The sequence below is a fragment of the Phocoena phocoena genome, chromosome 21 (genome assembly GCF_963924675.1).
Source record: "Phocoena phocoena chromosome 21, mPhoPho1.1, whole genome shotgun sequence".
Classification (NCBI taxonomy): domain Eukaryota; kingdom Metazoa; phylum Chordata; class Mammalia; order Artiodactyla; family Phocoenidae; genus Phocoena; species Phocoena phocoena.
Genome location: NC_089239.1, coordinates 19,101,175 through 19,117,490, shown reverse-complemented (window position 1 = coordinate 19,117,490; position 16,316 = coordinate 19,101,175). Strand labels below are relative to the sequence as shown.

Below are 16,316 nucleotides of genomic sequence, written 5' to 3'. Positions count from 1 at the left end.
TGGGTGTTTGATTAATTGACTGAGAGTGAGTGGAATTCTGGAGAAGAAGCAAGGAAGAGACAAAACTGAGAACAGCAGTAAGAGCCCAGCTGCATAGAAATCGCTCCTAAATTGAAATAAGTACAAGGAAAAGTCCAGGACTGAAGCCCCAGGCTGGCGTCCCCGACTCTCCCGACGAGTGTGTCCAGCCATCAGGGGTCCTGAGAACCCTTGATACAGCGTTGACATGTGTGTCCTTTAGAAAAGTATTTCACGAGTCTTTATGCCAGATAAGTGCTTCCCCAGGAGCCCAGGCCCGTTAACTCAAAGTAGAGCCATTTGTGTGAGGGATCACTTCAGCCCAGCTGTCCCTGCACAGCTGCAGGCTGATGTCACCACCTGGGGCCGGGCCTGCCTTGGGACTGTTGTCCTGACAGCAGTAACCACCGCTCCCCCATCCGACCCATTTTTTTTTCCCTGCACCCTTCCTTCCCTCCTGTCCTCCCTTTACCTCTCTGCACAGTGGCCAACAAAATCAAACACTAGTTAAGCTTCTTTAAAAAAAAAAAAAAAAAGAGGAAACACCCTGTCCGGCCGCCAGTGTGAGAGGACTTCCATCTATCCTTTTTGATTTTAAAGTTATACAGTTATACCTTCAGACTGACAGTCTTTGATTACAAGCAGATGTGTTGAAATCCGGCAGGTGTAGCATACTGCTAACTTCTACACGGAAGCTCTTCTAGTTTTTGGTTCACTTAGACATTTTATCTCAGATATGAGCCTTCAGATGAGCTAGAATTTTTTGTTTGTTTTGTTTTTTACTTTGCTGTTATCTGAAATCCTGAGGCAATTAAGTCAGAAGGCTGTGTGAAATCAAGATTTCTCTGACTAGAAAAGCTATTTTGGTGCCTTTATTGACTGCTCGCAAATAGTTCTCTACTGCCTTCTTTCATATAGAGCTGTAACATGGAATTCACACACGGAGGCTTGTGGCCCTATCATTTTATTTGTACTATTTTGGAAAGGCAGTGGAAGCGAATACGTTTACCTGTTTGGCTAACATTTGCCTTCGTGAATCACTTTTTCCTCCTTTGATAAATAAGTAGTGATATGAGGGGCATATTCTGTAGCAATCAGTGTGGCCATCATCTTTTAATAAATTCTTTTAAGGAAAAAAAATCACTTCCCAAACAGAGTCCCAAAGGCCTGAGTTGTTGGTGATGTTGATGATCTCTGTAATCTGGCCTACACCTGCCTTGTTGAGTCTTCCCTCCAACTTTTCTGCCTTGGGAATGTTCTAGCTCCCAAGGTGCACTGTGCAGGCTCCCCATTGCTCATCGTGGAATACAGTTTTTACCCTCGATATCAGGGTAGTAGTTCTTGCTTTGTTTTTGCCTTTACTGTTCAGTAAACATTTGTGGGTTTATTTGAATTTTAAGGGTGCTCTTTAGCAGACACTATGCTTGTCATTATTTCAATATGACTTATTTTATTTCTGAAGGAATACTGATATGGGACAAGTATGGGCTGGTATTTCTACTGCCATGTGGCATATTCCCAAGAAAACAAGTCTACATCATTGCCCGAAATCCATCCCGGGAGCCAGCCAATTTCCCACTACTTAGGTCAGAATAATCATTGATCTAAACTATCCTCTTCTCCTCCCTTAAACAACCTTTTTCCTTCCACTACTCCACAAATACATATTCCTTACCAAAAGAGACATAAGGATTACTTTATAATAAACAGACTTACCAGTACCCATTTTGCATGAATCCATGGGCACTCTGGGGTGTTGAGAACATGCATCCTCCTTACAGAGTAGCACTCCTTTCCCCCATATCTAACATAAGTACAGGAAGGCTGCCAAAGTCCAAAGTCAGGCTTCCCAAGAAATGATAGAGCTCTTTCAGGATTTAAAAAAAATTTTTATTGGCATATAGTTGATTTACAATGTTGTGTTAGTTTCCGGTGTACAGCAAAGTGAATCAGTTATACATATATCCACTCTTCTTTAGATTCTTTTCCCATGTAGGCCATTCCAGAGTATTGAGTAGAGTCCCCTGTGCTATACAGCAGGTTCTTATTAGTTACCTATTTTATATATAGTAGTGTGTATATGTCAGTCCCAATCTCCCAATTTATCCCTCCCCCACCATCCCCTGATGACCATAGATTTGTTTTCTACGTCTGTGACTCTACTTCTATTTTGTAAGTTCATTTGTACCCATTTGTTTTTACATTCCACATATAAGCGATATCATATGATATTTATCTTTCTGTGTCTGACTTACTTCACTCAGTATGACAGTCTCTAGGTCCATCCATGTTGCTGCAGACGGCATTATGTCATCCTCTTTTACTGCTGAGTAATATTCCATTGTATATATGTGCCACATCTTCTTTATCCATTCATCTGTCGATGGACACTTAGGTTGCTTCCATGTCTTGGCTATTGTAAATAGTGCCGCAATGAACATTGGGGTGCATGTATCTTTTTGAATGGTGGTTTTCTCCAGGTATATGCCCAGGAGTGGGATTACTGGGTCATATGGTAGTTCTATATTTAGTTGTTTTTTTTTTAACTTATTTATTTATTTTATTTTTGGCTGCCTTGGGTCTTCGTTGCTGCGCATGGGCTTTCTTCAGTTGCTGTGAGTGGGGGCTACTCTTTGTCGCGTTGCACGTGCTTCTCATTGCAGTGGCTTCTCTTGTTGCAGAGCCTGGGCTCTAGGCACATGGGCTTCAGTAGCTGCAGCACACAGGCTCAGTAGTTGTGGCTCACGGGCTTAGTTGCTCCAAGGCATGTGGGATCTTCCCGGACCAGGGCTCAAACCCGTGTCCCCTGCATTGGTAGGCAGATTCTTAACCACTGCACCACTAGGGAAGTCCCCTTCCACCCATTTTTTGATTGGGTTATTTGGGTACTTTTGATATTGAGCTGCATGAGCTGTTTGTATATTTTAGAGATTAATCCCTTGTCGGTTGCTTCATTTGCATATATATTCTCCCATTTCTTTCAGGATTTATTACAGTCTGTGTGGGTATGTGTTTATGTGCAAGTTCTGCAAGGTATTGTTAGTACTTCTGTTTTTGGTAGTGGTAGTGAAGAGTTAGGATGCTCTGATTTTATGTTTATCAAATTACTTTGCCTTTTAAAAATGTTAACCTTTCAATATATTTACATTGTATTGTAGCTTCTCAACGTATTTTTCCTAAAGTTTTTATGTTCTGGTGATCTGTGTTCAATATATTCTAGTATTTTGTTTTAATTACTGTATTTTTGAAGTAACGAGTTTCAGTTGGCTCCAACTGCATACAAGCTTAAAGTCTATTGCTTCTCTCTGGTCTTACCTGCTCCTTCTACATCTCGGCTGCCTCCTCTAGTGGTTGGCCTGCCTTAGAGACACCTCGGCCAATCAGAGCCTCCTCTCATTACAGCCCCTGCACTGATTGGTCACCATGTGAAAGGGTGCTCTTCACTTGGGAACCTGGCTCTGCTCAAGGACTTCTCCTACTGCTTGATAGACAGTTGGCTTTTTGCTGCCAGAGACCATTTCCTCTCATTCCCTTTTATCATTCATTTTTATTCTATTATGTTTGAAAATCTGGTCCTGAGAGAATCGAGTACTCTGAGAGCCCTGTGTTTGTACTTCCAGAGTCATCACATCTGTGTGTGAATGTTAGGAATTTAGGACATTTAGCAGGTTAAGTGTCATTTTCCCTTTTCTTTTCCATCTCTTTTCAGTCACTGCTTCAACCACCTGTGAGAAGTTAGAAAAAGCCAGGAATGAGTTGCAAATAGCTTATGAAGGATTTGTCCAGAAGCTAAACCAGCAGCACCAGACTGATCTAACAGAGCTGGAGAATCGGCTTAAAGAATTTTACACTGGGGAGTGTGAAAAGCTTCAGAATATCTACATCGAAGAAGCAGAGAAGTACAAAACTCAGTTACAGGAGCAGGTCAGTGCTTTTAGAACCTGCGCATGTGCTTGGCCATGGCTATTAATTTGAATTCTAACTGTTGTCTGATGGTGGCCTTGCTTTGATGACCTTCTCTTTGTTGGACATCCCTTAATGAACTTCTTTAAATTTTAAATAAATGAAAAGTTTTTTAAATTAAATTTTTTATGATCAAAGCAATGTACATACGTTGAGCGAAAGATCAGAAGAAAAAAAGACAAAATTTAAAACAACCCTTTAAAAAAATTTTTTTAATTGAAGTATAGCTGTACAAGATTATATGTTACAGGTGTACCATATAGTGATTCACAATTTTTAAAGATTATAACTCTATTTATAGTTATTATAAACTATTGGCTGTGCTCCCCATGTTGTACAATATCCTTCTAGCTTGTTTTATACCTAATAGTTTGCACCTCTTACTCCTCTACCCCTATCTTGCCCCTCCCCCTTCCCTCTCCACACTGGTAACCACTAGTTTGTTCTCTATATCTGTGAGTCTGCTTCTTTTTTGTTATGTTCACTAGTTTGTTGTATTTTTTAAATTCCACGTATAAGTGATATCATACAGTATTTGTCTTTCTCTGTCTTATTTCACTTAGCATCATGGCTCTCCACTTTGCTGCAAATGGAAAATGTTATTCTTTTTTATGGCTGAGTAGTGGTCCATATATATATATACACACACACACATACCTATATATGTGTGTGTGTGTATATACATATATAGTGTATCACATTTTCTTTATCCATTCATCTGTTGATGGACATTTAGGTTGGTCCCATATGTTGACAATTATAAATAATGCTATGAACATTGGGGTGCATGTATCTTCAAATTAGCATTTTTGTTTCTTTTTGGATATATTTTTTAAAATAAAATAAAACATCCCTTTATCCTACTGCCTAGAAATAATCCCTTTGCAAACATTCTGGTGCTGCTAAAACATAGGCTTGCATTTCTTCTTCTTTTTTAAAATGGCTCTTGTTTAATAACTCATATTTTTCCCTTAATGGTATATCCTAAACCTCTCTTTAATTTCCTTGTTCCCATTTAAAATCAGTTTTTCATTTAGCTGATATTTACACAGTGCCAACTATATGCCAGGCATGTGCTAGGGACCGAGAATATAGAGGCCAACATGATAGATGTAGAGCTTATATGGTCCTGTCACCATGGAAGGTATCCTCGTTCCGTATGGTGGACTCAGCCCTTTGCATCCATGAACCCTGGAGAGCTGCGTGTTGTGTTCCTGAGGCACGGTGGACTGGAGCATAGGGACTGGCAAACCCCAGTTGGGTTGTTCTTTCCATGTGTCTGGTAGGCCTTAGACTTGAATGCGAGCTCAGGTGTCAGATTTCCTAACGCTGCTGCTTATTATTCACCTTAGGACTTTTTATTGATAAACTATTGTTTTGTTTTGGTTTTCTTCTTATAGTTTGACAACTTAAGTGCTGCCCATGAAACCTCAAAGTTGGAAATTGAAGCAAGCCACTCAGAGAAAATAGACTTGCTAAAGAAGGCCTATGAAACCTCCCTTTCAGGCAAGAATGCTTTTTTCTATTGAAATAGAATAAAAGCTAGTGGAACAGCGTGATATGTTTTAAAACGGAAATGATTCATAACTTGCCCCTCTAGAGAATACCCTGTGGTATTCCGTTTGGAGTGTTTTTTGGTTTCTTTTTGCACTGTTCATCTCCCCTTTCCCCTAAGGATGCAAATAATAGTTTGTTATAAATGCCAGCCTTTTAGGAAATATAGTTTTGGGTTTTTTTTTTAATTTATTTTTTGGCTTTGTTGGGTCTTCATTGCTGCTGGGCCTTCTCTAGTTGCGGCGAGCAGGGGCTACTCTTTGTTGCAGTGTGTGGGCTTTTCACTGCAGTGGCCTCTCTTGTTGCGGAGCACGGGCTCTAGGTGCATGGGCTCAGTAGTTGTGGCACACGGGCCCAGTAGTTGTGGCTCACGGGCTCTAGAGCACAGGTTCAGTAGTTGTGGCGCACGGGCTCAGTTGCTCCGTAGCATGTGGGATCTTCCCGGACCAGGGCTTGAACCTGTGTCCCCTGCATTGGCAGGCAGATTCTTAACCATTGTGCCATCAGGGAAGTCCCGCTTTTAGGAAATAGAATGAACTTTTTTTTTTTTTTGCGGTATGCGGGCCTCTCGCTGTTGTGGCCTCTCCCGTTGTGGAGCACAGGCTCCGGACATGCAGGCTCAGCAGCCATGGCTCACGGGTCCAGCCGCTCCGCGGCATGTGGGATCTTCCCGGGCCGGGGCACGAACCCTTGTCCCCTGCATCGGCAGGCAGACTCTCAACCACTGCGCCACCAAGGAAGCCCAGAATGAACTTTTAAGGAACTTTAAGGTCCTTTTGGTAATAGTCGTGCTTGACCACTTCAGATCCTGGGAAGTTGAACGTGTCAGATTATATCCTGACCATGGTGAAGGATCCATGCCAGGCACTTCACACCAGCACTGCTGTGAAATGTAGATGGCATTTGTTGAATAAAAAGATGTGTTTTATTATTTCATCATGATTGGAAGTGTTGAAATAAAAGGAAAAGAATAAGAAGCCATTTTTTACAGAAGTGCCCATGTAGCTGAAGTTATTACACCGAACCCATTGCATCTACAGAGAAACATATGGACACGTGGTGAGAACTGACCCTGTGAACTTTGTCTGGGGCCGTCTCATCAGAAAAAGACTTGTTGTGTGAGGTCAGAGATGAGAACATGTAAAAGTGACTGGCCCAGGGTAGATGTTGGGTAAACATTGTTTTTCTTCCTTCCTGCTGGAGATGGGTTTAATTTGAGACTTCTGTTTGGTTCGTGAAGGGCAACTGGAACAGAGCACAGGGCCTCCTGACCAGGAGTCTGAAGGCCAGTGTTTGACCGCCCCCATCCCCATTGCCCCCAGGCGTGCTCTTTGTTCCCTGAGGTCTTTTGGCCTCTCTGGGCCTCTGTGTTCTCATTCATAAAATGGGAATTATCTGCCCTACTCACCTCATGGGCTAATTTGAGAACAAGTCGTTTAATTTCTACAAAAGTGCCATACAAATATGAAGTAATGTAGGCGCAGCGCCTCATAATCAACTGTTGCATCCATGTGCTATGATGACTGTAGAATACAGTGACCTCGTAGGATGTTATTGACTCAAAACAATATCACTCCCAGAGATCAAGAAAAGCCATGAAATGGAAAAGAAATCACTTGAGGATTTGCTTTACGAGAAGCAGGAGTCACTAGAGGTAGGTAAATCTCAATCACCACCACCGCTCCTGCCCACCTTCCCATCATCCTTCTTGACGCTTGTATGGTTTGGGTACGTTTCTGTGCCCATTTGCAGTGTTTCTGGTGCCCGCTTGTTTACTTACGTTCCACATTTCACTGTGTTTTAGAAACAAATCAATGGTTTGAAGAGTGAAAATGACACTTTAAATGAAAAGTTGAAATCAGAAGAACAAAAGAGAATATCAAGAGAGAAAGCAAATTTAGTAAGTTGCGTGTGCTCCCCCGTCACTATTGAATTTGTCTTCTGCTTAGCTGTCTTTTAGAGTCAGTTAAGTCAGCAGCTAGAGAAGCACTATGGGTTTGGAATCTTTTTCATATCTTGCCGTATGATTTTTAAACTGTATAAAGTGGCTGCTTTGGTTACTGGTGTCTTTAATTCTAAAAACTGACATAACAGCTGAAATCCAATATATTGCAAGTGATCTAAGCTAATACCTATAGGAAGACAGGGAAACTATCAGGGTTTTATGTAAAGACTTCATTTTTTAATTAACTTGCTATATTGTGATATAATTTACATACCACGATATCCACCCTTCTAAAATATACAGTTCAGTTCACAAGTTATACCTTGGTCACCAGGATCTAATTACAGAACACTTTTATCACCCGCCCCCAAAAGACACCCTGCACCCTTTAGCAGTCATTCCCCATTTCCCCCCCAAGCTCCCTAGCCCTGCGGGATCACCAGTCTCCTTTCTGTTTCTATCCATGTACCTGTTCTAGAGATTTCATTGACATGAGATTGTGCTATATGAAGCTTTTTGTGTCAGCTTCTTTCCCTCAGCTTAAGTTCTCAAGGTTCGTGCATATTGTAGCAGGTACAGACATTTCATTCCTTTTTATGGCTGAACAATATTTCATTGTATGGATAATCCTCACTTTTTTATTTATTTATGGATGGCTGTGTTGGGTCTTAGTTGCTGTGTGCGGGCTTTCTCTAGTTGCAGCGAGCGGGAGCTACTCTTCCTTGCCTTGCGCGGCCTTCTCATTGCGGTAGCGTCTCTTGTTGTGGAGCATGGGCTCTAGGCGCACAGGCTTCAGTAGTTGTGGCATGCGGGCTCAGTAGTTGTGGGCTAAGCGCACGGGCTTAGTTGCTCCGTGGCATGTGGGATCTTCCTGGACCAGGGATCGAACCCGTGTCCCCTGCATTGGAAGGTGGATTCTTATCCACTGCACCATCAGGGAAGTCCAGTCCTCACTTCTGAAAACTACAAATTTCTCTGGTAAACTCAACTTTCTCTTGCAGCTTGTATCCTTACTCCTCTGTATCCCCCCAACTTTTTTGCGGGGGGGCGGGTGCTACTTCTGTCTTTTCATTCCATGTATTTGTGTCTGGGGCTGTAGAAGCAGAGCTTTTGTGCCACTTAAGACCTGTCGCAACTCTCGAAGTACCTGGCTCCATCAGTGAGCTCTTCTGCTATGTCATTGAGAGACCCTCTAGACATTTGAATGCAAGTGAATGAGGTCCTATTCAGTGAAATTTCAAAGCTATTTATTCTGGAAGGTTCTTAGAAAAATTCGATTGCAAAAGAAATGTGTAGACTTCACACGCAGGGTGTAAATCTTATGAGTGGTTCAGGGAACGCTTTTAAAGAGCTTCCTGATCCTGCAGCAGCTCCTGAAAAAGTTCAGAAGGGAAACAGGTTGAGGAAAGCAGGACTATCTCATGCCTTACCCCACCTAAGCCTGCTCAGGTTGTGGGAAAAGAGCGTGTATGAGAGTGGTGGCAGAGAAGTAGGGAAAGGTGCAGTGGGAACGAGGCTGCCTACACTCTGACTTTAAAAATCAGCAAGATGGGATTTGCTCTCTTTATGGTTTAAAAAAAATCATATGTAAAAGGATAACAGTATATGAAATGTAGGAAGTTTCTGGAAGAGCCCTGGAGTTGAGGATCGGGGGTTGGTCCCCACCCCAGCACTTTTGGGGCCTGAGCAGGTAGGTCGCTTGAGCTGTGCAATTCTGTCTCCTTCTGCGAAGTGAGGGGTTTAAGTGATTTTCCAAGGGCACCTTCCCTGATTCTCCCTAAGGGTTGCTCCAGAGCGTTAACCACTGTCCAGGAGGATAGGTTTGATGATCGACACCACTGACTCTTGTCTGAGAAGTTCCCTCGCTGAACACCAGATCAATAGATTTTGTGCCTTTAACTTGTGTCGTGCATTTTGGAAGGTTCACTTGAATTTCAATAATTAAAGCAAGGAGTTGGGGAATCCACCCTGGTCTCGTGCTCTCAGAGGATGATCTCCCCTTACATAGTGTTTATCTTGCACAGAATTTTCACAGTGCACGTGCTCTATGCCATGTAGGTGTTCGGGTGTCACAAAATGATGGGGTGTTAATCCTGCCCTAGAAGTACGGCCAGGCTAACCGAGTCCCGTCATAGCGAGCGTCCAAAAGACTCAGCACGTGATTGCCTCTTGTTTTCCAGAGAGCCCAATAAACACACTGCCTGTTCATTCCTCATGAGTTACTGACTTTGGATAGAGAGAACTATTGTTCCCTTTCTCCCCCCAAACACCTGGCCAGGACTTGGAATTGCGTACTCTCTAGCCACTAGAGTTCTGTTTTGTGTTGTAAGCTGTGGTTTTTAGCTTACTTCCAGTAAAATATTTGGTGCTACCAATGTTTTTTCCATGTTAAGTTACTGATACGTGAGTGAAGTGTTTGTTTTCAAATGTGAAATGTTTTATTTCATTCTTAAGACCAAAAACTTTGAAGTTAAAGATGTCTTAACCCTTCTTTTCACCTTTCTTTGAAACTGCCGTGAGAAGGTTGCTGTCTCTTGCTACTTGTTTAATTTCTAAATCTAATCAAATGTCTTTATATTAAGAGTTTGAACCATGTGATTGTGTTAAATCATCAGTCACAGCCATATCCTGCTGTGTGTTTTCCAGAAAAACCCTCAGATCATGTATCTGGAACAAGAGTTAGAAAGCCTGAAGGCTGTTTTAGACATCAAGAATGAGAAGCTGCACCAACAGGACATCAAGTTAATGAAAATGGAGAAACTGGTACATTTCATTCAGAACCTTAAACGGGGTAATACCTGAGGCACAGGAACTGGCCTCTGAACTAGACCTGTGGAATTGTCTTAATTGCTATTTAAAGATAGGAAACATAGGACAGGTAGAAGAGGTTAAATTTTCTTTTCCATGTCAGCTTAAGGCTTATTCATTGCTACCTTCTAGAACATTTTTTTCAAGGAACGTATAAAAGGTAGCATTCAGTGTTTGGAAAAATGACAACTCGCGAGTGTCTCCCATTTCAGTGGTCTGGGAATATCCACCTGCATAAGAAGAATTTTTAAATAATGTAAAAGCTGTCCTTTAATACACTACCACCTCTGGGTGGGTTTCTTTTGCTCAAAACTGTTGAGTACATAAATTAATTCCATCAGAGCAATTGAATCTTGCTATCTAAATTCTTCATCTTGCTTCATGTGAATTAGACTGTGATAAAAGAATTGCCCTTTTATAAAATTAATCTGGTTGTACAAGTAGCCAGCACTATGCAAAATATGAATAAAGTTTAGTTTACGGCCTCTAGGGCAGAACGGATGTTAGCATGTGACGAGGCCATCCAGGACTGCGTGTGTGAGCAGTGAGCCCAGCGCCGTGTGAGCCTTGGTCCAGCCCTGGAACACGACTGTTAAGAGCCAGGAGTCTAGCCAAGCCTGCAGGGCTTGCCGCGGCAGCAAAGGTGTTCCCAGCCAGTGCTGTACTTTGTACACCACTTTTGACTGTGCCAGGCCCCTCGCACTGCTTTCTCCCCCTAATTATGGGCAACTCAGTGTTGAGTAAGTACCTCAATTCAAACCCAAACCAGCCCTGGACAGTCGGGAGCATGGAAGTCACTCAGCATTAGTTTGTTTGGTTTTCTTCTAGAGACTATTACCTATCAAGGGAAGTAAGAGCTAAGCCCCCATGTGGATAGACGGGCACTTTGAATGACCAGGAAGTTTTGTTTCTGTAAAGGAAGGAAAGAACTCATGGTCTATTAATGGGCCCAACCTTGTACATACACCAGTTCCTGCCAAAGGTCATGCTGTTGATGTGGCCATCAACAACGACTCAGATAATCCGGTTAATAATTGGTTGCCCTATATGCCATGCACACATCAAAACTCTTCAAACCATCATGTGCAGTAAGAACAGACTCTGCTGTAAAATTACTCATAGGTCTTGATCTTTGTTGATCCACAAGTATTTCTGTCCCTTGCCATGCCCAAGAGATGAGTCAGTATGGCATGGTGTATATGCAGAAGAAGGGGTTAATACAAGGACAGACAGGTAAACCCACTGTTACCTTGTTTATTTGTAAGCTCCAGGCCTTTATTGAAAATAAGCCACTTAGAAAGCAAGGAGGCTTTCTCCGTGTAAAAACTAGCTCTGCTGATAATTAGCTCTAAGAGCGAAATTCCAGGGCTAGTTTCCTCTCCAGTAAAATGAGGAATTAAGGCTAATTCCTACCCACAGTCTTTAATTCCAGATTTTCCCACCTCATGTTTTTATCTTGAATTCCTTTATACTTCCTGGAAATTCCAATGCCCCCTTTTTCTTACACGCTAGTCACATTTGTTTTGGATATTTCACTTGGTTGGCTTGTCCTAAGCTTTTTCTGGATAATAAGATGTTAAGAACAGTAGGACTGCAAACTAAGAGCCAGAGTGACAGTCGCTTAGTCACGGGCAGCAGTGACAGGGACTTAGAGCTGTGATGTCGCCTCCGAGCACGTAATCAAATCTTACCTTTAGAAACTAAGCAGGGGTGTAACTGGCAGTTCATCGTGTTAACTGATTCAACGTCTTCTGGGCTTTTATCCTTCAATCTCTCAACTGATCAGTTTGTTTTCCTTGAAAGTTTAGCCTGGGCAAGCCCTAGGCAAACAAACGTACCTTTAGTTCAACCAAGGAGGATTGCTTTCTGTAGTGTCACTTGTTTATTTTAAGGCTCTATAGAGCTTTGTGGATTGCCTTATGTGACCACTCCGGAGGTAAATGCTGAAGAGTAACCGGGAGACCGTAATTAAAGTCATATTAAACATTGCCACGAACTGAATTTTCATCAAATGTGGGATTTTTTTTTTCTTTCAGAATTTACCATAAAGAAGCTGTGGTGCCTCTGTGGCAGCCAATGTTTATCACCTTGAACCTGAAAGAGGCACAGCCCCCAAGGGTTGCCGAAGGCAGGGCACCAATTCTTGGGAATTCTGAAACAATGTGAACTTGAACAAATCACTAACGCCCTGGGTTTGTCCGTTTTCAAGTGGCCTGGCATACCTTTAAAAAGTACTATCCACGTGCTCTGTTTTGCTGCAGTAGATTCTTTTTGCAGTGCGTCAGTGTAGAGACAGTCAACATACCATTAAACTTCCCCGAATGAAATCTCTCCAGTGTGTGCTGGTGTCAGGAGGGTACCTTAGGGAAATAAGGGGCTTTATGTAATTTTTAATGTATAAATGTTGGTACTCTTGTTGACACCAAGGTGGACAACAACACAGCACTGGTGGACAAACTGAAGCGATTCCAGCAGGAGAATGAAGAATTAAAAGCTCGGATGGACAAGCACATGGCAATTTCAAGGTAAAAATAAAACTGTCCTATCCGCCCCCCCCCCCACCCCGAGCTCCTCCCTTCCTGAAACATCGAGAGTGTTACTTTCTCACCACATTCCACCCATGCCCCTCCTGGAAATGCAACAGAGGCGGGTAGTTAATGAGGTTCTGATTTCTATCCAGAAAAATACAATTGTAGCGTTTAGTGCCTTTACCACAGTGGCCTGGACCAAAGGCTGAGTCCTCAGCAGGCAAGCCTTCCCTTCCCTTTCAGAGAAGGACCACCACAAGACCAAACACGAAACAGCCCCACACATACGAGGGTCTTAAGACATGCAGTATAGCTGTGGGAGCGTCACTCACCGTACTATGAAATTGCCCCAAAGTGCAGCTTTTTCTTTGGCTCTAGGTCACACTTCCCGGGTTTCTCTGCCAGCCCAGTACCCATGCACGGTAGCTTCTTTTATTCCAAAGAGATCATTTGGGGCTCTTAAATTTAAAATAGTAAGATTTTTTTTCAACCTTTAAAAAAAAGAAAGAAGCAATTCAGAATCACAGGATTTCTGGCTTTTTTTTTTTTTGTCTTCCAGGCAACTTTCCACGGAGCAGGCTGTCTTGCAGGAGTCGCTGGAGAAGGAGTCCAAAGTCAACAAGCGCCTCTCCATGGAGAACGAGGAGCTGCTGTGGAAGCTGCACAACGGGGACCTGTGCAGCCCCAAGAGGTCCCCCACGTCACCTGCCATCCCCTTCCAGTCGCCGCGGAACTCCGGCTCCTTCCCCAGCCCCAGCATCTCGCCCAGATGACCTTCCTGGGAGCTGGAGACAGACTGCGTTTCTGCAGTACTGACCCACCCACAATCGTGGGGGGCGGGGGGGGCGGGGCTGGAGCCACCTTCACTGACATGCACAGCCTGTCCTAGAACTGGAAAGTCATGGGCCGAACCGGCCCCTTCCAGACAAGACCAGAACTCTGGAGGAAGATGTCCGACTCGTCCAGGAGACTCCTCCCCAAACGATGCTGTTGGAATGGATCTACATGGACGCTGTTGCACAAAGCACTTACAGAACGAGAAGATCTTGTTCGTTGCCTTTTTCACCTACGCATAAAGGGGAAAACTCTCAGGGGCCTGTTAAGATAAAGATTTATATAACCTTTGTAACGTTCTTCACCACAGACACCTTCTTGTGATTTACATTTTGGTCTGACTGGGGATGTGTGAATGAAGTGGATGTAACCGAGTGTCACGTGTCTGATGCTGCCTCCTTTGCTGAGTCTGTCTGGAGATGTGCTAATCAAATAGTCAGTGTATGCATCTCTGCAAAAGCCATAGAAGAAAGAGCAGTAGTTGCTAGAACTAGAATTCTTTACCACCAACCCCGCTCAGCCCTTTGCCATGGTGGGGGAGAGGGAGAGACAGAAAGAGCTCTGACTTGCCCACGTCTGTTCATGCTTTGCATCCTTTCGGAGTAACTTCTTGGCAGCCTTTCAGTGTTCAGCCATGTCAGTTGAAACTAGCTAGATTTTTTAAACTTACCCATGTGGACGTAAAATACTACAATCCATTTTCTTAGGCTATGAGCAAATGTAGAACCCTAATTTTACTTTCTAAAAAACGTGTATAAAGAAAGGGCAGTACCCATGGATTGCTTTCTGCCTTATTTTTATCTTGATCTGAGCTATCCTCAGTGATTTCAACTGGATGCTTCTCTCCCACTATCCCCATTCCCCCCTCTCCTTTCTCCCCCATCCAGAGCCACAAAAGCAAACCTTCTACCTCCTTCCTACTTTTTCTCTGGGACAAGGAATATGCTTTTCCAGAGCCAGCTCATCTTCAAGGTGCTGAACCACTTTCCAAATAAACCAAGGCCTGGATCCGACAGTATAAATTTGGGGAAATCCTAGAGAGATTAAAGAATGAAAAGGAGTCATTGGCTCGCAGAACTAAGAAAGATAGGACTCAGTGCTTACGGATGAAACATGAGCACCTTGATGATAGAACAAAACAGTCTCTGGAGATAATGCTAAACTTCCACGTACCTTTGAGGAGTCCTTCTGTCCTTGGGAAGGTAGCAGAATGACCAGCTGATGAGAGAAGAATGTGGCTTGTACAGTTCTTCTCCAATCTGCATTTCAATTTCTTTTCAAAACTTCACTTATTACCTCCCCCACTTCTGAGACTTTGGGGGAGGTGGAAGGAAGAACTGTGGCTTTTTTTCTTTCTCCCTGCATGTGTCAAGCTTGTGCTGTATTTACTAATCAGCATTACTGATGTTCGATGGCTGTACAGATAAGCGCTATAGTAAGAACAGATTCAGGCTACTAGAGGTGGACGTTTGAGTTGACATTTACATATACATTACAAAGCAGATTGATATTCATGATGCATGTTTTTTTGTTTGTTTTTGTTTTACTAGTGATTGTGTCTGAAGTTTTTAACCTCCAACCGTTGATTATGTGTGTAACCTTCCATGTTTGTTTCTGATAAATGGGAACGTAGGTTCACTGCCACCTCCTGGAATCTCTCTGCTCACCTTTCCAAGTTGTTCTCAATGTCCTTAGCCAAAGTTGGGTTTGCCATCCTTTCCCTGCACATGGTCAATCTCGTGCTGTTCCCTGCTGTGCTCCATGCCATTTAGGTGTCTGGGGAAATGATCCTTACACAGTTAATATAAAATGTCTTCAGAGAATGGGAGACAACAGGAGAGAAGATAGGAAACAAAACACGGAACTGTAAAATTATCTTCAAACCAAATGTTATCACTTAGGATGCAAAATGTTGGCACGTCATAAAAATACGGATGTGTAAACAACCGTAGTTGTGCTCAGTTTGTAGTGATGGAAAGTATTTTACTTTGATCAAATAAATAATGCTGGAATATGCAATAGAAGAATTGCATCCTCTGACATACTTCACCCTCCAAAGTGTTACCCAGTTTATAGCAGCACAGGAATTGACATCGTGTCTCCTTCTTAACCTATTTCCCAGGAATTTCCAGTGCAACCACAAAATTGGTCATGGGCTGAAATCTGGCTCACAGAGCTAGACTTAGAGCTTTTCTTTTCTAAATTCAAAGCTATGTGTATTTGAGAAATAAATTTTTACTGGTTTTAATAATAAGTTCTGCTGTATAAGGTAAGAAAATTGGAACCGCTACAGTCTAAATATTTTTGAAGATGGTAAAAAAAAAAAGCCTAAACAAAGTTGAATCTTCCTTGATCTGTGCATCTATTTTATATCAAAAGTTAAACTTTTAAAAACACATGCTGTGGTTCTTATAGAATGTCTAATCTAGAACTAGTACTTTTGAGTGCAGTGGTTAAAAAGTTTCCATATTTTTTGATACCTTCATATCATACAATAGTTCATGTTGTGTAGTTGAACTATATTATTATTCTGTTTTTAGATTCTCATATTTTGTGGTTGTTATATCAAAGAGAATATTAGGTATTGACTCAGACATTGCTGCCCAAAAATCCTTCTGGATGTACTTCAAGCCAACTTAAAAAACGAGCACTTAGCCCATTTTTTG

The 16,316-nt window shown here is 42.5% G+C and overlaps 1 protein-coding gene across 5 annotated transcripts in view; it reads left to right on the top strand.

Annotated features, from left to right (window-relative positions):
* MTUS1 (microtubule associated scaffold protein 1) overlaps positions 1-14,024 on the top strand; it is a 104,436-nt gene extending 90,412 nt beyond the window's left edge. For all 5 annotated transcript variants that reach the window (XM_065899784.1, XM_065899783.1, XM_065899785.1 and 2 more), the window contains 7 exons: positions 3,728-3,942; positions 5,382-5,487; positions 7,116-7,189; positions 7,340-7,435; positions 10,127-10,243; positions 12,716-12,813; positions 13,376-14,024. In XM_065899784.1, coding sequence (XP_065755856.1) covers positions 3,728-3,942; positions 5,382-5,487; positions 7,116-7,189; positions 7,340-7,435; positions 10,127-10,243; positions 12,716-12,813; positions 13,376-13,589 — 920 coding nt within the window. In that variant the 3' untranslated portion in view covers positions 13,590-14,024. The remainder of the gene's footprint in view (positions 1-3,727; positions 3,943-5,381; positions 5,488-7,115; positions 7,190-7,339; positions 7,436-10,126; positions 10,244-12,715; positions 12,814-13,375) is intronic.
* The last annotated feature ends 2,292 nt before the right edge of the window (positions 14,025-16,316 follow it).